The 24,869-nt window shown below is 28.8% G+C and overlaps 1 protein-coding gene across 1 annotated transcript in view; it reads left to right on the top strand.

Moving 5' to 3' along the window:
• The window catches only part of LOC117173867 (hemicentin-1-like), a 208,528-nt gene that overhangs the window by 165,567 nt on the left and 18,092 nt on the right, over positions 1-24,869 (top strand). Inside the window, exons 6-10 of the mRNA XM_033362513.1 lie at positions 8,709-8,860; positions 12,787-12,931; positions 13,027-13,157; positions 15,839-15,998; positions 22,391-22,684. Of these exons, the coding sequence (XP_033218404.1) occupies positions 8,709-8,860; positions 12,787-12,931; positions 13,027-13,157; positions 15,839-15,998; positions 22,391-22,684 (882 nt within the window). The remainder of the gene's footprint in view (positions 1-8,708; positions 8,861-12,786; positions 12,932-13,026; positions 13,158-15,838; positions 15,999-22,390; positions 22,685-24,869) is intronic.

The following is a 24,869-nucleotide window of genomic DNA, read 5'->3' as shown; positions in this document are numbered from 1 at the left end:
TACTATTGTACATATTATTAATATTAATATTATAATGATAAAATATAACATTAATTTTAGTTAATAGTTGACTAAATTTTAATACAAATAGTTAAATTTTCAGCTAAAAAATAAGTTTTCTGCAAACAAAATTTCCTAAATTTGTTTTAAACAAAATATTACAATTATTAAACAAAACGTTAAATTTTTAATCAAAAGGCTGAATTGTATAAGAAAAAAGGCACTTTTAATCAAATACATGAACTCTGCACACAAGAAGTTTATTTTACACGAAGTATAATTTTCTTGTAGTTTAAAGAAATTAATTTTTAAACAAAACAAAAAAAAATCTACAAAATAGTTAAATTTTCAGCAAAAAAAATTTGTTAACTAAATTGATAAATCATCAACCAAAAAAAAACTAAATTTTTAACAAAGCAGTTTCACTTTCAACCCGAAAAATTGAAAAAAAAATAGTTAAAATTCTTTGAAATTGCTTTAAATTATTTAAAATATTTGAAAATTCCTTGAAATGTATTAAAAGAGCCTAAAATATTTTAAATCCTTTAAAATCTCATTCTAAATTATTGAAATCATTCGAAAACTCCTTGGAATCTAGTAAAATGTCCTAAGATGTATCAAATCCTTTAAAATCTCATATTAAATTACTGTAATCAATTACAAATTCCTTGGGACCTTTTAAAATACTCTCAAATATTTCGAAACCTTCAAAATCTTCTGAAAAAATTGACATTTTTTAAAGATTTTTAATATACTTTGGAATTTTTTAACAACCTTGCTATAATTATTAGAATTCTTTGAAATTCCTTTAATTTATAAAAATGAATTAAAAATTCAGTAAAATATTTTTAAACATCCTCAAATATTTAAAATCCTTTAAAATATTTTGAAATCTCTTGAAAATTCCTTGAAAATTTAAAAATACCCTAAAATATTTCAAATCTTTTACAATATCATACTACATTATTGAAATCAATTAAAAATTCCTTGCAATCTATTAAAATATCATAAAATATATTGAATCTTTTGAAATCTCATATTAAATCACCGTAATCAATTGAAAATTCCTTGGAACATTTTAAAATACTCTCAAATATTGCAATACCTTAAAAATATTTTGAGATACCTCGACCTTTTTTTTTAAAGATTTTTAAACTACTTCTTTAAAATTCTTTGAAATTCCTTAAAATTATAAAGATAGGATGATAATTCCTTGACATCTTTTAAAACATCCTTAAATATTTAAAATGCTTCAAAATCTGTAGAAATCTCTTAAAATTTTAAAAATACCCTGAAATATTTCAAATCCTTTAACATCTCATATTAAATTGCTGTAATCAATTAAAAATTCTTTGAAACCTTTTTAAATACTCTCAAGTATTTCGAAACCTTCAAAATGTTTTCAAACACCTAAACACCTTTTAAAGATTTCTAAAGTACTTTGAAATTTTTTTAAATAACTCTGTTAAAATTCTTTGAAATTCCTTGAAATTATAAAAATGAATTGAAAATTACTCGACATCTTTTGTAACATTCACAAATATTTAAAATCCTTACAAATCTTTAGAAATTTCTTGAAAATATTTAAAGCTCATAAAAACTCCTTGAAAATTTGCAAATTCCCTGAAATATTTCATATCCTTCAAAATATCATATTAAATTACTTTAATTAATGACAATTCCTTGGAATCTTTAAAATTCTCACAAATTTTTAAAATCCTTCAAAACCTTTTGAAATGCCTAGGACTTTTTTTTTAGGATTTCTTAATTACTTTCGAATTTAAAGAAAAAGCCTTCTAAACATTTTCTAATTCTTCGAAATTTCTGTAAATTATAAAAATAAATTGAAAATTCGTTGACATCTTTTAAAACATCCTCAAATATTTAAAATCTTTGAAAATCTTTTGCAATATCTTGAAATTTTGTAAAGCTTCAGATTGAAATTTAAAAAAGAGAAAAGTTTCAAAACGTTAAATATTGAAATGTTTGTACATTAGAGTTTTGAAAATGAAACAAATAAAAATTCCTAACTTTCGAAATTTTATTTTCAAACATTTTCAACTACGAAATAGAAATAATTTTCAACTCGATGGGATTCAAGTCTTCAAATTTAGAATTGCAAACTTGGAAGTTTATTTATAAAAAATTAATTATTTCAAATAAATTGAATGCGTTCAGAATTTAAATGTATGTTTTTCCATTGGGCAATCTCTGAATGAAATTATTACAGACTGAGATTTAGAAAACAGAAAAATTTTAAAACATTAAAAATGTAACTGTTTGTAGACTAGTTAAACTATTAAATTAAAGTTTTAATAGAAATTACTCGAGTTAAAGTTTAACTATTTCTAAAACGATTTTTGTATATAATTATAAAATTATATGTATATATTTTAGCGCATTTTTAAATTTTCAAGGAATTTTCAAGAGATTTCAAAAGCTTTTAAAGGATTTGATATATTTTACGATATTTTAATAGATTTAAATGAATTTTTAAGCGATTTTAATAATTTAGTATGAGATTTGACAGGATTTAAAATATTTCACGGTATTTTAAAATTTTTAAGATATTTTCAAGAGCTTTAAAAATTTTCAAGAGATTTCAAAATATTTGTAAGAATTTTAAATATTTGAGGAAGTTTTAAAAGATGCCAAGGAATTTTTAATTGATTACAGTAATTTAATATGAGATTTTAAAGGATTTGATATATTTTAGGATATTTTAATAGATTTCAAGGAATTTTTAAATGATTTTAATAATTTAGTATGTGATTTTAAAGGATTTGAAATATTTCATGGTTTTTTGTTAATTTCAAGATATTGTTAAGTGCTTTAAAAAGTGTTAAAGAGATTTCAGAAGATTTGTAAGGATTTTACAAACTTGAGGAAGTTTTCAAAAGATGCCAAGGAATTTTCAATTGATTACAGCAATTTAATATGAGATTTTAAAGGATTTGGTATATTTTAGGATATTTTAATAGATTTAAATGAATTTTTAAATAATTTTAATAATTTAGTATGAGATTTTACAGGACTTGAAATATCTCATGGTTTTTTTTTTAAATTTCAAGATATTTTCAAGAGCTTTAAAAAATTCAAGAGATTTAAAAAGAATTGTAAAGATTTTTAATATTTGAGGAAGTTTTAAAAGATGCCAAGGAATTTTCAATTGATTACAGCAATTTAATATAAGATCTTAAAGGATATGAAATATTTCAGGGTATTTTTAAAATTTCAAGGAATTTTCAAGAGCTCTAAAAAATATTCAAGAGATTTCTACAGATTTTTAAGCATTTTAAATATTTGAGGATGTTTTTAAAAGATGTCAAGGAATTTTCATCATATTTTTCTAATTTTAAGGAATTTCAAAGAATTTTAAAGAAGTAGTTTAAAAATCTTTTTTAAAAAAAGGTCAAGGTATCTCAAAATATTTTGAAGGTATTGCAATATTTGAAAGTATTTAAAAATGTTCCAAGGGATTTTCAATTGATTACGGTGATTTAGTAAGAGATTTTGAAAGATTTAATAAATCTTATGTTATTTTAATAGATTTCAAGGAATTTTTCATTGATTTCAATAATGTAGTATGATATTGTAAAAGATTTGAAATATTTTAGGGTATTTTTAAAATTTCAAGGAATTTTCAAGAGATTTAAAAATATTTTAAAGGATTTTAAATGTTTGAGGATGTTTAAAAACATTTCACTGAATTTTTAATTCATTTTTATAAATTAAAGGAATTTCAAAGAATTTTAATAATTATAGCAATGATGTTTAAAAAAACTCCAAAGTATATTGAAAATCTTTAAAAGATGTCAAGATTTTTCAAAAGATTTTGAAGGTTTTGAAATAATTAAGAGTATTTTCAAAGGTTCCAAGGAATTTTAAATTGATTACAGTAATTTAATATGAGATTTTAAAGGATTTAAAATATTTTAGGGTATTTTTTAAATTGCAAGGAGTTTTCAAGAGCTTTGCTAAATTTCAAGAGATTTTAAAATTTTATTCCTGAAAATTTAATTATTTTGTGGAATTTTTTTTGGTTTTCTTTAAAAATTAATTTCTTTTAACTACAAGAAAATTATACTTTATGGAAAATAAATTTCTTTTGTGCAAAGTTCATGTATTTGATTAAAAATGCCTTTTTTTCTTATACAATCCAGCCTTTTGGATACAAATTTAACTTTTTGTTTAAAAATTTAAATATTTTGTTTAACACAAATTTAACACATTTTTTTGCAGAAAACTAATTGTTTTAGTTGAAAATTTAACTATTTTTATTAAGAGTTAGTCAACTGTTGCCAAGGTCTTTCAAAATATTGTGAAGGTTTAGAAATATTTGAGAGTATTTTAAAACGTTCCAAGGAATTTTCAATTTTTGACAGTAATTTAATATGAGATTTTAAAGGATTTGATATATATTAGGATATTTTAATAGATTCAAAGGCATTTTCAATTGATTTCAATAATTCAGTATGAGATTTTAAAGGATTTGAAATCTTTTAAGGTATTTTTAAACGTGTAAGGATTTTTCAAGAGCTTTCAAAAATTTTAACGTTTTTTTTCTCATATTTTTTTTGGTTGATGATTCATCAAAAGTGACAGTTTGGTGTATATAAAATTCCGTAATATCCTCGAATATTTTGAATGTTTTATAGAAGATTAGTACTTTATAAAAAGTACTTCAGGTTCAAATTCTTTGTGGACAATAGTTCTTTGGACATTTGCTCTCGAACGTCCATTGTATAGAAGAAACTTAAATTCTTATTACGCAATTATAATGCAATCATAATAGTAAAATTTCCGTCAGAAAATTGCCGAATAATATTGTTTCAATTTGAAATAACAATAATTGAAAAAATAAATTTGTTGCTGATAATTTTTTCAATCATTCTTATTTTAAATTCAGACAGTTGAACACTAAAAATTATTTGTTTGATGAAAACATTTTATTATTGCATTTTCAATCAATAAATAATATTTATATTAAAAAAATTTAATTATGTAAGTTCGGGGACTTTCTAGTTCGGATATTTTCGAGGAAATTTAAACATTCGTCAATTTTCTGCCAAGAATGTTATTATGTAGGAATTTTCTAATTTAGAAATATTATCAACTATTCGAAAATTTTATTATTTTGAAATTTCATTATTCAGATAATTTATAATTCGGAAATTTTATCATTAAGCAATTTCATTATTATTGAATTTCCCGAATCGGAAATTTTACAGTACTGAGAATTTTATTTGTCAGGAATTTTCAATCGTCCCATTTGGAAACTGAATGTATAGGAACTACTTTCTTAAAATTTGAAACATTTCATGAACATTCGATAATAAACTGAATACTAATGTTCAAAATTAAAATATTTTTTTGGCGTCAATAACACATGACTACCAAATAGTTTTGAGTGTCTACTGGGATTCTATCAGATATACTTTATGTTTTTGGGGTCGCTGAACACGAATCCATTCGCAAAATTGAGCCAGCACGTCAGGATTTGCAGTAAAATTCAAAAAATTGTTAAAACCCTGAAATTTCTACATAAATTTCTTCCCTAAACCTAGAAACTTCAAATTAACAAGCCCCAAACCCACGAGCCCCAAACCCCAAACCAACAATCCCCAAACCCACGAGCTCCATATCGACAAACCTACAAACCCCAAACTAAAATTATCAAAACTCACAAACCCCAAATCCACAAGCTCCAAGTCCACAAACTCCAAATACACTATCTTCATAGCTGCAAACCTATAAACCACAAACTCACGACCCCCAAAGCCACAAACCCCAAACCTGCAAGTTTTGGGTTTTGTAAGTTTGTGGATGTGGAGCTTGTGGGTTTGTGGGTTTAAGTTTTTTTAAGTTTGTGGATATGGAGCTTGTGGGCTTGTGGGTTTTTTGTTTTTTAGGTTTGTGAATATGGAGCTTGTGTATTTGTAGGTTTGATGATAATAAGCTTGTGGGTTTGGAGCTTGTTGATTTGGGGTTTGCAGGCTTGTTGATAATAAGCTTGTGAGTTTGGGGCTTGTTGATTTGATGTTTGGGGTTTGTGGGTTTGCGGCTTGTTAGTTTGTTGGTTTGAAACTTGTTAATTTGGGGTTTGTAGGTTTGAGGACGAAATTCATACAGAAATTCGAGGCTTTTAACCATTTTTTGAACTTGATTGCAAATACTGATATGCTGGCTCAATTCTGCGAATGGATTCATGCTCATCGTCCCCAAAAACATACAGTATACCTATTAGAATCCCAGTAGAATCCCAAAACCATTTTGTGGTCCTGTGTAATTAATTTTCTTTTTAAATTTGAAAGCTACGAGTACTCAACAAAATTTAAATTTGGGTATCAGGTTGTGCAAATTTGTATCTTATTTAATTAGAATAATTTGGAATTATTAATTCTTCAATTGCACAATTTAAAAATGTTTCTAATTCTTTCTTGCACGTCAGACATATTGCATTATAAATTAAAAATTACACAAAATCAGAGTTTTAAACAATTCATACATTTAAGATTGCAATACAGAACTGGGCAACCAACATTTTTTCATCATAAATAGCTTTATTTCATTAACAAAATTCCTAAAAAATCACATACACTTTACGGTAAGAGAATTTTGTTTAAAATATCGTTTTTGATACAATTATTAAAACAAACAAAATATTATTAAGAATTTTAGTTACATTTCGGTTAAAATTTTAAGGCATTAGTAATTATTTGAACCTTTTAGCATTGATATTAGTGTGTTATCACGATCTTCAGTTTCGTCTTTTTGCGGAACAGAACAAAATTCCTAAAAAATCACATACACATTAAGGTAAGAGAATTTTGTTTAAAATATCGTTTTTGATACAATTATTAAAACAAACAAAATTTATCAACAATTTTAGTTACATTTTGGTTAAAATTTGAAGGCATTAGTAACATTTTGAACCTTTTAGCATTGATATTAGTGTGTTATCGCGATCTTCAATTTTGTTTTTTTGCGGAACAGAATTCTAGAACTTTTCTGGGCCAATATTTTTTCATGGTCGTTCATAATTCCCATAAGTCAAGAGCATTCTTTTATACTTGCAAAAATTCAAAATTTCCTTTTTAATGACTATCCACAGCCAATTTTGAAAACCAATGCAATTGTAATCTCAAAATTCTTCATCGATTTTCTGGGAATTGGCTAACTTCTTCACATCAAATATTATTTTTGCACATTCAGAAATTAAATATTGCGGAAGCATGATTTCATTTTATTATTAAACTGAAAAATGTGTTTTGATAACAATCCGCAGTTAAGCCAAGTCCAATTCTATGTTAGTGTTACTTTGAGATAGTCTACTTACGTATCCATTTCCTTGAATCTATATAACTTTTTAAATAAAACTGTTGTGGCTTCAATTTAACAAGACTTTGTTGTAATTTAAGTTTTTTTTTAGTTGCTTTATTTTTTCCTATAATAAGGAACTTTTTGTTGATATACTTATATTTTCTTTTGTGATTAACACACATTTTCAAGGAATTGTGAAAATAAAAATAATAAAAAATGAATAACTCAAATAGGGGACCTCCAAATCGTATATGATTAACTTTTTTTTTAAATTCATTTACTAAAACGGTGCAACTTAATCTAGTGTGCGTGTCCCTAATTGAAAATCATTTTCTTTCTCCCGTATAACACGAATCACCCTAATATGTATGAATTTGAACTGTGATTTATTGATCTGACGTTTCACGATATTAATATTTAAACATGCGTAAATAAAAGAACATTTTCTGTTAAAACAATTATAAAGAACAAAGATATAGCATTTTTATTCGTTTAATTTTTATACATTGTTCTTTGTAATAACAAGTATATAAGACTACTATATTCACTTATACTGTTATTTACCCTTTTAAGAATATATGTATGTAGTATGCTCAAATATAATCTAGTTTTATTATTTGCAGAGAGAAATCCATTACAAAATTAAATAAGTAAAAAATAATCCTTCTAGTATAATCTATTTAATTTCAGTAAGATCTTTAATTTAATAGATGGAATTCACTACAAAACTCAAGCTCGTGTAAGTGCTTCCTCTAGAAAAAAATTAATATCTTAACGTCGTTCTTATTCCACTGAATATTTTCAACCCTCTGGTTCTTGTTCCACCCCACTGAAGCAATATGGGTGTAAAAATAACTGGGTCATTTGAAAGTTTTTTTTTATAATTGGATTCGCGACTGTTACAGTGAAAACCCTTAAAAACGAAGAATTAGATTTTTCGAATCAGAACTTTACGTGTAATTTTTTTAATTTGATTTTTATCGTTTTTTCTTGCGGTCTTATTAAAAAGATAGTTGCAACAAAATTTATTCATCTTTTCAGAATTAATGATTTCCATTGGTTGTATTTTGTATACCTTGTCTAGTCATAAGAACTAGGGACATTCCTAAAATAATCAGTACTTGAAATCAATGTTTTAAGTAGTAGTTATGCTCTTTATTGACATCCTCATTTTTTCTGTACAATGTTTTTCTCTATAATGCATAATTTTAAAGTTGTAGTGGGCTCCTAATTTTATAAAAAAAATCGGCACCTAAATCAATCACATTTTCACACAGAATCTTGGCTGGGATTTAACCAAAAATCTTTGGAATGGCCGAATTAATATTTTATACTGAAAGAGAATCTCAATCCCTAGTGGTAAAAAAATGAATTTTTTGTTACAGTCAGCCCTTTGGAAGTAAGCATCGTCGGCGCTAACCAACCCCTATCATCCGGCAAGAAGTACGAATTGGTTTGTCTGACTTCCGGATCCCGACCAGCGGCCGTAGTCAGTTGGTGGAAAAATGAAGAACGCTTACTCCACTCAAAAGAAACGGTACGTTAGAAGGAAAAATCAATTTTGTGCCCTATGTTTTCTTTTTTATACAGGACATTTGCTACCGATCTAGAGAGGGGAATTTTTCACTACTTCAGTTTCTCTAGAAAGCCATTATTCTATTTGATTTAATACTATCAAAAAATATGTGACCCTTGTTTCTAAAAACGGATAAATTTTATTTTATACTATACGTGCGCTACAATGCGCTGAATATATCAACAACAAAAAATTTCAAACACGGAATAATGTGCCTTATATCTTTTTTTTTTAAATTGCATTTGTATTAAATTATTACAAATCTATATAAAAAAAATCCATTAATGAGGGTATTAATATTTACATAGTACCGTTAAAAATATAATTACAGTGGCACTCTGATATAAGGCCACCTGATGTAGTTCTTCCCAGAATTATGCTGCGCTGTAAGTAGGAGTAAAAGGGGCTGCGCGGGGTGTGCAGCGGTCACCCGGGCGTGACCAAAAAAAAAAGTTGAGTGGAACTCAATCAGGTTTGTTTCCCACTACTGGTCGCCAGCCCCAAAAACGGCACAGTATCCGAGTTTCACTATATCTGTATTTTTCTCAATTTTACTTCGACTTTTTTCACTTCGACACATTAAAAACTAATTTCGATTCCTTTAGTTGATTAAACTAAAGTCAGTTTATATTTAAATATTTTATTAGAAGGGCGGCAGTACTGAAATTACATTTTCATGTAATTTGTTTAAAGAAATCTTTATTTTAATAGAAATTTCATTTTTTTGTTTAAAAATGCAACGTTTTGATGGAAAACTAATCTGTTTTATTTAAGAGTTAAAATGGTTTTGTTAAAAATGCCTCTTTCTTTATTTGAATTAAGTGTTCTAAATTTAAAATTCAAATCTTTTTCGGTGGAAACAACAACTATTATATTTTTCGTTAACAACCCATCTTTTGATTAAAAAATAAATTTTTACAACTGTAAATTCAACCATACCATTTTTAGTAGAATATTTTTTCTTTTTATTTAAAAGTTTAACTTTTCGGTTGGAAATTCATGTATTTTGTTAAAAAGTCTTCTATTTTTGTAGAAAATCAATTTTTTGGTTAAAAATGCAATTGTTTGATTGAAAATTATACTGTGTTTGATTTGAAATAAAAAAAAGTTTTTGTTGAATATATTAACTATTACACTTTATGTTGCAAATTCATCGTTTTAGGTTAAAAATTCAACTAATTTGTTGAAATTTTTTTCACCTGAAAATATAACAATTTGGTTAAAAACTCAACCATTAGGTTAAAAAATAACGTTCTTGTTGAAAATTTATATTTTCGGATTGAAATTCCACCTGTTTTTATGAAACTCTGCTTGTTTACAGGGAAGTTAAAAAAATTATAACAATATTCAACTGCTTTGTAACAACAACAATTTTTATTTAATTTTTTTTTTAACAAAAGTTCAACTATTGCATTTTTATGTTTCGAAAGAGATCTTGTTTGAAAATTTAACTATTCTCTTAACAGTTTATTTATATTTTTGAAAATTACTGTGTAAATACAGGCTATTAATCCTTTTGATGACTAATTCGCCTTTTTCGTTGAAAATTCATCTGATAGTTTAAACACTTCATTAAAAATTTAAATATTTCTTTGAAAAATTATTTACCTGGTTAAAAGTTATTCTTTTTCAGTAAAAGATTAGTTTCTACTTTAAAATTAATTTCCCTTCAGTTAAAAATTAGTGTTTTTATTGAAAATAATTTTATTCTAAATAAAAATTTTAATAAATTTCTCTTTGAGTTTATTTTTATAGATATTTAATCTTTTTGATAGAAAATTTAATTTTTAATTTTCCTTTTTATTGAATATTGATCTTGTTACTAAAAATTTAACATAACTTCAGTGAAACTTTCGCCGAAATATGTTTAATCATTAACCGTTGCAGGTCTTACCTGCAGCAAATTTTTACTTTTCTCTGTGACTGTTTTAAATCTGGTGTCCCGATTTAAAGTTTGAACTCGCTCATGCTCTACCTTTTTCCCATTGCTGTTAAGGACGCCGTAGCAGAGGACAGCAACAAAATTTAACATCATTTTTTTCACTGATAATAGTTCATTCTAATATCGTACAAAACTCCGGGACCTGATTATACGTTATCATATTGCGCTTTCTTGCAATATAGAAGTTTTGCGATGTCATGTATGCAAAGAAAAAAAATAATTTCATCAAATTAGTCAAATTTTCAAGACAAAAAGAAAACGAATTTCAAACTAAGAAGCATGACTTTTAACAAAGTTGTTGAATTTTTAACAATTTAATTCAATTTCAAACGAAATAATACCATTTTCAACCAAATAAGGTGCATTCTTAATCGAGTCTAAAGCCTGTAATCATTAAATCAACAAACCATGAAAAACCACTTATAGTAATAAAATATTGAATTATTAGTAATTATTAATACAAACTACTTAATAATACTTAGTACACCGCTGTTAAAAAAATAATAATCTTAAAACATACAGAAAGGTAGAGAACATTTTTTCAGGTATAGACCGCTTCTACTGCTAAAAGTACGTTAGAAAATAATTCGAATAGTCCAGGAAATCATAATTGTAAATATAATTACATTTGTGAAAACTGAGTCTTTGATTTTTTTCAAGTATGATTCCCTAGACTAGTCAAATTTTTTCTAGGATATTTTTACCAGTAGAAATGTTCGAGATACCTGAATAAATTTCCTCTAGATTTCTGTAGGTTGTAAAATAATCTTTTGAAAATAGGGGTCTACTAAACATTAATATTCTCTGATGTGGCTAGAAATAAAAATCTATAAAAACTTTGCGAGTCACTAAGGGTCTCCAGAAATGTAAAACAATTGACATCCACGTGAATATAAAAATTACGCGAATAAAAATTTCGTCAAACATAGTTTGTTAACTCGAAAAATCAAGGACCAATCGAATGCAAATTAATTATAATTTTCAGAGTCCGTGCACGCTACTTTTCCACGTACTTTTATTTCCGATTTTCAGAATTTTGTTTTTTGGACCCACCCTAGTGAATGTAATGCAATACCAGTTCATGAAATTTGTCAGAATTGAACAGAACTAAAATTTCCAAAAAACTCGAACGAAGACATCATATTTTTCAGAAATATACCTTATTTAGACTACGAAGAATATTTGCGTTAAATTTCCGACTTGCATGTATTGTGACACACGAGATTACTTACCTTAAAGAGTTTTTATGTGAACCTTATAACCCCGTACGCTTGGGTCAGGGTTTAAAAATAGATCATCGTTAAAAATATTAAAAAATACCTTTTCTTATTGAGTTTCATGATGCTAGAGGTCATTTAAGGCGACATTAAGAAATGCATTGTATTTACTTCATGTTTCTCTTTTATTAATTTACTAAATCCGTCTGAAAAATATTTCCAGATAAGGTTTAAATACGTTACTAATAAATCAGATTAATCAGCTCAGAAAATAATTGCGAGTTATTTGAACATTTTTTCTTGCCTTCAAGTTATCGCAATGGCTCATCTTTAATTTTTTATTAAATTTCACAAAAATTAAGTGTCAAGGCTCACGAATAATAATTATTATACGCACACCGAAATTCTGTTAATCTAGATACAGCCTTCATTTTAATATATACCACTGAATTTCGATTAATTCATTCTAACTTATACGAATGCCCTTTTATTTATAACTATTATAAGTTATAAACAACAAAACTGCATCAAACAAGATTTAAAATATAGTTTAAAATTTGTGGGAAAGAAAAAATCACTAATTTTATTATCTGCGATGCAGAGAAAGAGATAATTGATTATTAAAAAAATTTATAATTATTTTACGGTATACGATGAGAACATCAGAGAGGAAAATTTAAAAAACAAAATTGACCCACTAAAAAAAATCATAACTAATATTGTTACAGACTTCCAGTGACGGTAACACAACTAAGAGCGTGTTGTCATTTACGGCAACAAAAGAAGACGCTGGAAGACATTTATCTTGCCGTGCTGAAAATTCAATCATGCCCTCCGGCCCGATAGAAGACGTTTGGATTCTAGAAATACAATGTGAGCTTGTAAATCATAATTTAATTTGTTCTTAACGCTGTTGTATTTCTAAATGACTTTTTTATTTATTCGACATTTTTTCTTCGCAATTACAGACGTACCGGAGACTATAATAAGGCTTGGAACCTCCCTCAATCCAGATACTATTCGAGAGGGGACAGACGTCTATTTTGACTGTTTGATTCGAGCTGAACCTACTGTTTATAAAGTGGAGTGGAGGCATCAGGTTTGTAACCAAAAAGTAATATTAGAATTTTTTAGACATCATTTTAAATCCATCCTTAAATTACACAGATTTTTTATTTACACTAGATTGCAATATTGCAACATTGCATGGAATTCAAAAAGATTCCATGGATGATAGGAAATTCATTAGAGGAAGTCAATTACAGAATAATCAGCATGGGAATAAATAATGCACAAGTGAAAAATAACGATTCCGCCCAAATAGACTTCACGCAGAAAAAATATTTTAATTCCCTTCATATCATTAGAATCCCTTGAAATTTAATTCAAATTTGTAAAGAAATGGAATCTCTTGAAATAAGATTTCATTTATTCAGTGAAGTATAAATCATTTTAAGTCCCTGGAATATAGGTTGAATTAAACTTATTCATTAAACTTCTCAAAAAAACCTTAAAATCCCTAGAAATCTTTGAAATCCCGTCACATCCTTTAGGATTTAATAAAATCACGTAAAATTTGATGAAATACCTTAAAATTAAAATAAGGGGGAAAATTCAGAGATTTTATAGATTAATTCAATTACATTTTTTTCAGAAGTCTTCTAGAAAATCTTTTGAAATATTTGGAAATTCTACAAAATTTCTTTCAATTCTGTTCCGATTTGTTATATATTTAAAAACTTTTAGAATCCCTTAAAATCCTTCGAAATGTTGACAGACCATAAAAATATATTTGAAAACCTATCAATCATTTGTAAGCCCTTACAGACAATTTAAATTAAACTTATTCATTCAAATTCCCTTTAAAAATCCGTTTAAATCCATAGAAATGTTCAAAATCTTTGGAAATCCTTGGAGATTTAATAATTTCTTGAAATACCTTTAAATCCCTCGAAATCTTTAGAATTACTGGAAATCCTTTTAAGTTTCATTCAATTTAATTTATTTTCATGAATTTACTAGAAGTGTCTTGAAGTATATCAAAATTCTACGAAAAATTCCTTGAAATTTTGTATATCTCTGAACATTCTTTAGAATCCTTTAAAATACCTTAATACCTTCAAGCACTTGAATATAATTTTAATTAAACTTATTCGTTAAACTTCTCATTAACGAGCAACGTGCAAGTTCTTTTGAAATCCTTAAAGATTTGATGAAATCTCTTGAAATACTTCAAAATCCCTTGAAATATTTAGAATCGCCAGGATTTTTAAAATCACTCAATATCCTTGAAGACTTATGTGTATCTTTAAGTTTAATAAAATTCCTTGAAATACCCTGATATCCTTCAAAATATTCAGAATTTCTAGTAATCCTTTGAAATTTGATTGAGTTTTATTTATTTTCTAAAATTTACTAGAAATATCTTGAAATCTTTGGAAACTGTACATTTTTCTAAATCTCTTAAAATTTTTTATATTTCTCAAAGTCATTGAGATACCTTAAAATCTCTTGAACTCTTAAGAGATCGTGAAAATCCATTTTCAAAAGTATGGATCAATTGAAAGCTCTTGAGATCCTCGCATCCTTAAAAATTCAATAAGGTTCTTAAATCTTGTAAAATTCGTTCAAAGACCTGAGAAACTCCTAAAATTTAATTTATCTTTTTTAAGTTCACCAGAAATCCTTTGAAATACATTGGAAATTCTATAAAAAATTCTTTGAAATTCCTTGGAATTTTGTATATCCTATAAATTTATAATAATTCCTTGGGGATCTAACAACATATTTAGGATCGCTATAAATTCCTTGAAATATTTGGAAATTCTATAAATCCCTTGAAATTTAATTTAATTTATTTTCTAAAGTTCATCAGAAATAACTTGAAATATTTGGAAATCTTAAAAACTTCTTTGAAATCTCTTGACATCTTTGAAAAAAGTAAAAATCCTCAGAAATCCTTTAAAATGTGACAAAATTCCTTAAAATCTGCGAAAATCTGTTTAATGTCGGAAAACGAATTAAATGTTTTTGTGAACGTTCCATGAAAACCATTAAAATGCTTTGAAACTCCTGAAACCTTCTGATGTGTTTGAAAATCTTTGAAATGCCCTGAAATCGTTATTAAATCTCATAAAATCGCTTAAAATCTATAAAAATTTTCGAGAATTGTTTAAAATCCTTTAAAATCCTCTGAAATGTTTATAAATCTTCAAAATTCTTTAAATAATTAAAATATTTTGAAAATCCTTAAGATCCTTTAAAATTCCTAAAATCAGTGTAAGTCTCTATAAATAATAAGAAATTCAGCATAGGAAAATAATTATATTCATATACTAAATATCCTATAATATTTGTTGGTATGGGTGGGATTACAAGTTTATAGTCAATGATTGCATGGGAGTTCCTAGGCTGTCATGAAATTGCATAACATTATCTACAATTTCTGAGAAAGTTGACACTAAATTTGAGGATAGTAATAAAAGCTTAAAGAGATAAACAATAAAAGGAGCTTATAATAAATACTGTATGTGTCTTGTCATACAGATAGGTATTGCTGTAATAAAGCTTACCTCAAAGCTTTTTTCATTTCTTCTTTATGTAGCATTTAGTTTTAAAAATCCAAAAAAGAATTTCAAGAAGAGAATTAATTAATTTCTTATAAAAAATCAGTAATACAATTTTGGTTGTAGAATTTTTATTTTAAAGAATATGAACATTTTTATATTTTGATTTATTCAAAAATTTTCATCAATACAATATTATTTTCTGGTATTATAGGGAAAGACCCTGCATCACAATATTCCATTGGGAATTATTATAAGCAACCAAAGTCTCGTATTGCAAGGCGTAGAGAGGAAAAGTGCTGGAAATTACACCTGCGTTGGGTACAATACGGAAGGCGATGGCGAAAGTAAACCCTTCTATTTGAACGTCATGTGTGAGTAAAGCTCTCTCACAAATAATTTTATAATTTATCGAAATTCACGGTTTTGAATCGCTCCCAAGTGAAAAAATGCGAATATCACAAAAAATAATTAATATTCATGCAGAAAAATGGTTAAGAATATAGAATATACAGTATATCCTTGTAGTCCAGGGAATCAAGGATTTTTTCATCACAAAGTTTTAGAATGAAAGCAAGGTATGCCATGATGTAGTGTCCATGTCTGGAATAAAGGCCTATATGTTTGAAGGTAAAAATATTTATTCAGAACTAATTTCGCAATGTTCAAAGTTAGAGAAATCAAGTTTATGGGAGATTGCGGTCAACGTATTGATTTGCGAAAAACAGTTTAATCGTTAATTGATGGTATCACTTTGATCTTTAATTTGGTAGGTCGCACATTGAGATTATTTGATGCTTTCCCTCAAAAAGTAATAAAAACCGGCAAAAATGGCCGTTTTGCAAAATCTAGTTATTTTTGCGAAAAGTGCATGTACACCCATCAAAGTCTCTCAAAATGTGTGTTTTATGTAGCTGAATGTATATGCAAAGTTTGAGCTCAAAATAATAAATAGTTTTTGAGAAAAGCTATTTGTTCTTAAAAAAGGTACTGTTGTTCTGGTAGGACTAACTTTTTGCTGGCCGGTCGCAAAACCTTTAAAGTGGACAAATTTTATTCCTAAAGAGTTACAGTGTAACATACGCTTAGCCGTTAAGTGATTTTTGAGTATTAAATAGGTTAAGAGTGGCTGCAAAAGAATAGTACGTTTTTGTCATATAAACCAATGGAATAACTTTTGTAATTTTCATCATAAGCAATCGAAAGAACATTCAATGGACACTTACTATTTGCACATGATTTAAAGATCACAATGTTTTCTGTGCGTTAATTGAGGAGGGGGGAGTTATTTTTTTTATAACAATTATTTCAGTCGTAATTTTCAAGATATACAGCTGAAATTGGTAAATATAGATTGATAAACGTTTATATTTCGGCCTGCTGCCCTTAAAAAATTGACTTGCTTACACTTCCAGTTTTTTTACAGAATTTTCTTACAGCTAACTATTAAAATTTAACATCCATCCACACCTTGTAACTAATCCGCTCGCCTCTATGCTCTAACCTTCCTCGCTGCGCCTCGCCTCGCACGCATGTTTCTCTTTCCTCGCTAAGCCTCGCGTTGCCAGCCTATGTCTCCGCGGCTAACGCCTAATACTTAACTACTATTTGCAATATTTACAGTTTCCTTACATCTACCTTCTCTCCTATTTACAATCCTTCCTTCTCCATTCCTCTTTCTCCTTGCTTCTCATTTTTCTCCATCTTACCCAACGCCCCCTTCAACCATGCTACTGCCCTTTGTCTCCCCTTTCATGCAACAATACCTCCATGCTTATCCGACTCCTTTCCACCTCTTCGCATTCCTCCAACCAATGCTCAACTTTTGCATCCCCCTTCCTGCACAATTCACACATTCTCTTCTCTCTAGAAAGCCAGAACCTATTATAATTCTCCATGCACCCGCACCTCGTACTCGCTATAAGTTCCTGACTTCCTCGCTCTCATTTCTCACACAAATATTGCGCTTTCTCCCTTGGCATAATCCACACATAGTTCCCGTTATACCTTGACTCTCTTATTCTCTCCTCTTCTTCTGCCTTCTCTTTCTCCATTCCATTCTTTTGAACCAACTCATATACCTTCCTTCCTCGTGCATCCTTATCACTTCATCCATCTGCAATCCGTTCGTTCTAAAATAGCTTTCCCTTTTCACCTCCATCTTGGCCCCACTATGTCTGTTCTCCTTCTCCCACCAACACTCCCTAACCAGCTTACTTCCCCCCCCCCCTCTTCCAGAAATTTCTCATCATATTTACACGCTCGACTCCCTGTTATAATCCCTAAACTCGTTCTTCCTGTCTCCCTCGTGACAATAAAGTTGGGCGTATTCCTTGCCAACCCCAGTGTTCACTTTACATACCTTTTCTGTATCCTATTCACCTCCTTACTTACTTTCCACCCCCAAACATCCTCTCCGTAAAATAACACACTCATCACTAGCGAATTAAACAATTTTATCCTCCTTACAAAATCATCTGCGAACAACCTCTTCCCTAGCCCCAGGTACATAAACTCTTTCACCTCCTGCACCGCTGTTCCCTTCCACTTTCACTCCCCTCCCTTATCTCTCGATAAAAAATTGCGATCAAAATTGCAAAAAGCGTTGGGCTAAGCAGGCACCCTTGCCTCAACCCCCTATCCACCCAGAATCCTTCAGAGATTTCCTTCCCTCCTTTCGCCCTATCACTAATTACAAATTTTGAATTAAAAAATCATAAAAAGCACGTCTTGTGCTTAAGAGGTAAGTGTACCTTTTTATACTTTCACTAATTGAACAATCACTGAAATAATTTTTCGATATAATGTAATTATCAGTTTGTCACTTTGATATTTATACAATAATTTTACAAACAATTCGTAGTGACTTCAAAATTTGTTACTCATTATTCTCGGGTCATATCGTTTTGTAAAAAAAAATGGAGAAATTAAGAGTTAAGACAAAATCACTAAGAAGATTGTTTGTAAGCACAATTTACTCGACGCTTGCTGATTACGGATTTCTAAGATAATTTCAATTTGCATTATTTCCGCGAATAAAACAAAATTTACAAAATTCGAACTTACTTCCTTCTGATCGAATTCGCCTTTCTTTTAAAACAGACTACTTCAATACTTTTCTTTCCGCTTTAACATTTCCTTTCCTTACACAGGAAATATTGCACGCATTATGGACATTCAGGGATTCACATTGTTTTAGTTGTAGATGCTTCTTATCCTTTCTTTTGCGACTAGCTTCAATGAGAGATTGTATTCTGCGGCGCCCGATAGTGCGGGCATTTTCAGACAACAATTCCTTTTCCCAAATGATACAAGTTTTGTCCTCTTCAACAGCTACCATCCTCGAAAAATGTTAAACCTAACCAAAACAATAATGTATGAAACTTCCAAGGCAAGCAATTCAATTCATTGTAGCATTAATAATGTTTTAGAGTAGGGCGCATTGAAATAAATGTAGTTCTTTATTCAACTTAATATGAACATGAGTTTAATTATTTTGGACTTACGATCAAGCAGGAAATAATAAGAAAAGGAATATTCAGAGCCAATATTTTAATTGAAGTTTAAAAAATTACATCCTGCGATGTTTCGACCTTAATCAGTAGGTCATCCTCAGGCAAACTATACCTCATATTACATACAATTTTAGAACATCAAAATTGTGGTTTGATGAAAAAAAGGTAGAAACGGGTTTTATATCACTTCTGAATACATACTTTTTAACTGGGAAAAAAACTAAAAAAAAGAGGCTCCCAATAATTAAGGTTACATTTTTTAAATCCAATCGAGCGAAACCACGATGATCAAACGACGAACTAGCAGGGAATCCCTTTTTTCTATATTTGTAGTGGGAAGTGAAAATTTTATTTTGGAAAAAAAACTCTCTTACATTTTCATTAAGAAAGATATATCCTTCTCCCCGCCAAATGCCAGGCAAAGTGATGGATCTTCAGTTTAAAGAAATAGTCCTCAACAAGAAGAGTAAGACTTGACATTTTCAAGAATAATTGTAATCAGGAGAGTTGAACTTTGTTAACCTAAAAAACACAAAAAAAACTAAATAAATTCAGGCAAAAATGGAGCAGTTAGATTTCTAGTTTTTAACAATGAGTTTTCAGTAGCAAACAAAGATTTAAACAAAAGAAAAGTTAGCTTTGAACGAAAATGATGCTTTATCAACAACAACAAAAATGATGTTGAACCTTGTAATATAATAAGATATTTAGATGAAAAGAACTTCTCTACACGCAATATGCGGAGGCAGAATAAAGTGTTTTAAAAATGAAACTTTCCGGGAGTAGGTAGAATACATTTCTGAAATGCTCATCTAAATTGTTAACGAACAAAAATGTTTGCTTTCATTCACTATAATACATCATTAGATTACATGTACTGATAAAACTGTTGGGTACGCTTTTGCATACTGCACTTATTACACTATCTATCGCAAACTGTAAATATTGTAACAATTCACCTTGACAAACTTTTTGCTTACGAAAACATATGATGTCAGTAGTGTTGATCCTTAGCCGAAACTGACAAAGTGGCCTACGAGAATCATCCCACAGCTGCTATGTGCGCCTTATGAGAAACAATAACCAGGTAATGTAAATACAAAACAATTGCATACTTGCGACCATTCGAAATTCCATCAGTGCTATTATATCTTGTATTTCAAGAGAAATCTTCAACTTGATGTACAGTTAATCTGTAGATAAGGAAAAGTTTAAAAATCGGAAATTTACTTCAGTCAATTTCATGAAAATGTTATGACCCGAGATTAGTGAAAAAATAATTTTGAAAGCAGTATGCATTTTTTGCAACATTATTAAATAAATATTAAAATGACAAACTGATCCTTACATTATATCGAAAAATTATTTCAGTGATTGTTCAACTAGTGAAAATATAACAAACTGAACTTACATTTGAAGCACTAGACGTGCGTTTTTTGAGTTTTTAATGCAAAATTGGAAGCAGAACAAAAGAATAGCTAAAATTTAAAAGAACATTTTAATATGTCTATTCTTTCATGAGATACCTCCAATTGTTACATTTTGAACGCATGAATTCAATTTCAGCGTCATCGGCCATCAGGTGCGCCTAGGCGGAAGCAGCTTCCCCCACTCCATGGCCATACACCACGACTGCATTTGGTCGTAATTAAACCGCTATTATGAACAGTATTTTCAAAACTGATTTTTCTGAAAATGTAACTACAATCAGTATTACTATCCAGTTAATAATATTGAGCAATTTTAGTTGTATGTCTTGAAAATTACGACTGCAATAATTGTTATGAAAAAAATTCCCCCCCCCCCCCCCCCCCAATGAACGCACAGAAAATATTTTCATCTTCAAATCATGTGCAATCAGTAAGTTTCCATTGAATTTAATTACGATTGCTTATGGTAAAAATTATAAAAGTTATTCCATTTGGTTACGAGATAAAAACGAACTATTCTTTTGCAGCCATTTTTAACGTACTTAATACACAAACATCAATTAGCGGCTAAGCGTACGTTAGATTATTACTCTTTAGGAACAAATTGTGTCTACTCGTATGGCTTTGCGACCCGTCAAAAAAAAAATTAGCCCCACCAAAAGAACAGTACCTTTTTTAATAAGAAATAACTGTTCTCAAAAAATATTTATTGTTTCGAGCTACATGCACTTTTCGTAAAAATAACTAGATTTTCCAAAATGGGCTACCAAATTGAAGATCTTAGTGACACCTTCAATTAACGATTAAACTTTTTTGTCGCAAATCAATACGTCGATCGTAATCTCCCAAAAACTTGATTTCTCCAACTTTGAACATTGCGCAATTCGTTCTGAACAAATATTTTTGCCTGCATACATATAGGCCTTCATCCCAGGCATGGAAACTACATCATGGCATACCTTGTTTTCATTCTTAAATTTGTTGGTGAAAAGGCACCTTTTTAATCTTCGTTCCCTAGACTATTGATATGATACATTATTTGTTGTATCAAGAAAATTCACTAGATTTGAGAAAATTCATTTTTTTTCATTTAAAGTCATTTTTTTGACAAAACAGAAATTTTCTTCGATCATAGCAATATTGTTTCAATCTCAAATATTTCAAAAATAGTGGTTATATTGTTTTATGATTTTTTATTTGTAGTTTGCGACAATTGTGTGACTAAACTTTTTGCGTACTTTTATTTCTGGATTTCAGTATTATACTGAGATAATTTCAGAAATAATTTATCATTCGAAGGAAAGATGGAAAATAATTGGGACTTAAATTAATAAATTTTTTAGTAATCGCTCTTAAATTTATAAAATTCCAAAAATTTGAGGGATGTACATTAAAATGGGGAAAAATAAAAACTTGTCGAGATTTCCTCTTTATTTTAATCATAATAATTATTATTATAATAATAATAATTTCTCCAGGTTTTAATTTTTTCCTTTCGACATATTCTCAAAATCTCTGTAATTTTATCAATTTGAGAACATTATAAAGTTTAGATACCTTAGAATTACTTGGCCAGCTTTGATTTCACAAACTATGTTGCTTTACTGATCATTTTTACTTGGTGGATTTTTTTGTATTGCAGATGTTTTTTGTCAATCTTTATTATTTCCTAATCCATTTATTGTTTACAATTTATTTTTTCTCGAAAAACAACCTCAAAGTTTTGAAATGGATTGAATCTGATCCTAAATATTTTGTAAATCTCTTTTTTGTATGAGGTAGGTAATATTGCATTTTTTTAAATTCTGGATTTCTTTCTAGTTGCACCAACTTGCAAGCCAAACCAGACAAAGATACACGGAGTGGCTAAACAAGAAAAAGCAAATATATCTTGTCAGGTGGACGCGAATCCACCAAAAGTGGAATTTCGGTGGACGTTCAACAACTCAGCAGAGAGTATGGATGTTGCCTCCGGACATATAGCCAGAGTTGGAACTTCGTCTATTGTTTCCTATACACCTATGAATGAACTAGATTATGGAACTCTCCTTTGCTGGGCTTCCAATCAAATTGGACACCAGCAAGTACCCTGTGTATATCACATCATTCCAGCCGGTAATCCCGAATGCCATCTTATCATCTTAGACATAGAACTTGTAGTATTATACGCGCACTAAAACGCACGAGAAACATTATATTGTCAATTAATAAGATACAAATGTAAAACAAGATTTCTATGATGCGCATAATTTTAAAGGGATTAAACTTTAAAAGATCGCTAATTTAGAGTATTATCAAATTATCAAATTATATTTTAACCTTCACGAAAGTTCCAAATATCCGTTACGCTTACTCGATTTTTTTTTTTTATTTGAGTCAGAAGACAGAATTTCGAGTCGCTAATCCCCGTGAACATTTTCAGTCTTTCTCGTGATGCAAAGCGCACGCGCGAACTTTCGGTGTTCAGCTATCGTTTTCAGACTTTTTTCTGGCGAACGCAAACCAATCACTGTAAAGCGCTTTCGTAGCAACTCTTTTTTTCATCAAAAGGTGCACTCTAGTCAACTTTTCCGTGGGTAGCGCGAGCCAAACCAAGTGACTCTATCATGCCCACATTTGCCTTTGTCGTGATTGGTGCACTGCCGCCAATGCGAAGTCGAAACAGTGACCTTGTATCTATACTGTCGCATTTTTAGATACGCTTTATGTCAAACGATGTACGCTTTGTTTTTAATCACTTTGCTTACTTTTTTAAAGACAGATTTCATTTAAGGGCATGTGACACAGCCAAATACTTATATTACCGACCTCGCTGTATCATCTCACTGAATATTTTTTTGCACCTAAGAACTTTTTTTGTAAATAAAATATTCAGCTGAAACTTTGGAAAATGTATTAGATTACAATAGAGTACGTTTAGGTACTGCATTTTGGTAAGAACTTCACTGAAAATTATTTCATCTTTTTTCTGAACCACGAGATTTTTTGAACGTTCGAACTTTTTTTATACATAAAAGATCGGTCTCAAACTTTGATGGCCGCCAGGGTTCGTATTTTCGTGTGCAACGTTACCGGCTAATGCCGATGGAATTGATGGTTGAAATATATTTTTTTAGATCTTTTATTATTAAGCTTTGTACTTTAACGTAATTTTCTTTCGACTTTTGCATTTCTCAAAGTTTGAGACCGATATTTTATGTATAAAAAAAGTTCGAACGTTCAAAAAATGTCGATGCTCAGAAAAAAGATAAAATAATTTTCAGTGAAGTTCCTACCAATATGCAGTACCTAAACGTACTGTATTTAACTCTAATACATTTTCCAAAGTTTCAGCTCGATATTTTATTTACAAAAAAAGTTATTAGGTTCAAAAAAACATTCAGTGAACTGATAAAGTGAGGTCGATAATATAGTTATTTAGCTGTGTCACATGCCCTTAAGGCCATGTCACGAGTGGATCACGTGACCAGATTCCTACCTTACCCACACTTTTTCTATTTCCTAACTTATTTTCACACGAAGCGTCGCATCGAGTTGGCAAATTGGAATAATAAATAAGAAGCATTAAGAAAGGTGGGTCTGGTCCTAAATTTTAATAATTATGAAAAGAGCAAAAAACTATTTAGAAAAAAATTCATAATTATACAAATTTAGGACTAGACCCACCTTTCTTAGAGCTTCTTATTTATTATCCTAACTTTTTAACTTGACGTTGCGCTTCCTGTGTATTGTCGGTCGTTTCTTTGCTCTCGATACCGGTAAATTAAGATATTGTAAGTTTTTCCAAATAATTTCATTTTTCTGATTTTTTTAAAGGAAAAAAAAGTTTAGAAATTATAGGGGGTAAACTAAATGTTAAGAACATAAAGAATTATTATTTTAATATTAGTCAATCATTTAAAATTGCAATGTTTTTTTATCAATAATTTTTAGAAAGACTTAGAAATACATTTTATCAGTAAATATAATTTCTTATTTTAAAATTTTGATTTACTGAATTAATGGTACAATCAAATCAATTTCATCAATTTATTCAATTTAAAAAATGAGAAGCATTAAGTTTAAAATTTTCCATTTAGAACATTATTAATTTTTAAATAATTTAATTTTGAATGCCTGGTACTGGCATGGCTTTATTTTTAAGATAATTTTTTCTTTGTATATTCACAAATTAATTTAAAAAGAGGCTTGACAAATTCACTTGTGAAAGAATTAGGTTTTAATGATTTTTCAGAATATTTGTCAATAGTCGTCAATAATGCAGGCTTTAAATGAAAAGTTATATATTGAAGTAATAAAT

Source organism: Belonocnema kinseyi, chromosome 5 (genome assembly GCF_010883055.1).
Source record: "Belonocnema kinseyi isolate 2016_QV_RU_SX_M_011 chromosome 5, B_treatae_v1, whole genome shotgun sequence".
Lineage (NCBI taxonomy): Eukaryota > Metazoa > Arthropoda > Insecta > Hymenoptera > Cynipidae > Belonocnema > Belonocnema kinseyi.
This window is presented reverse-complemented; position numbering and strand designations above follow the sequence as displayed.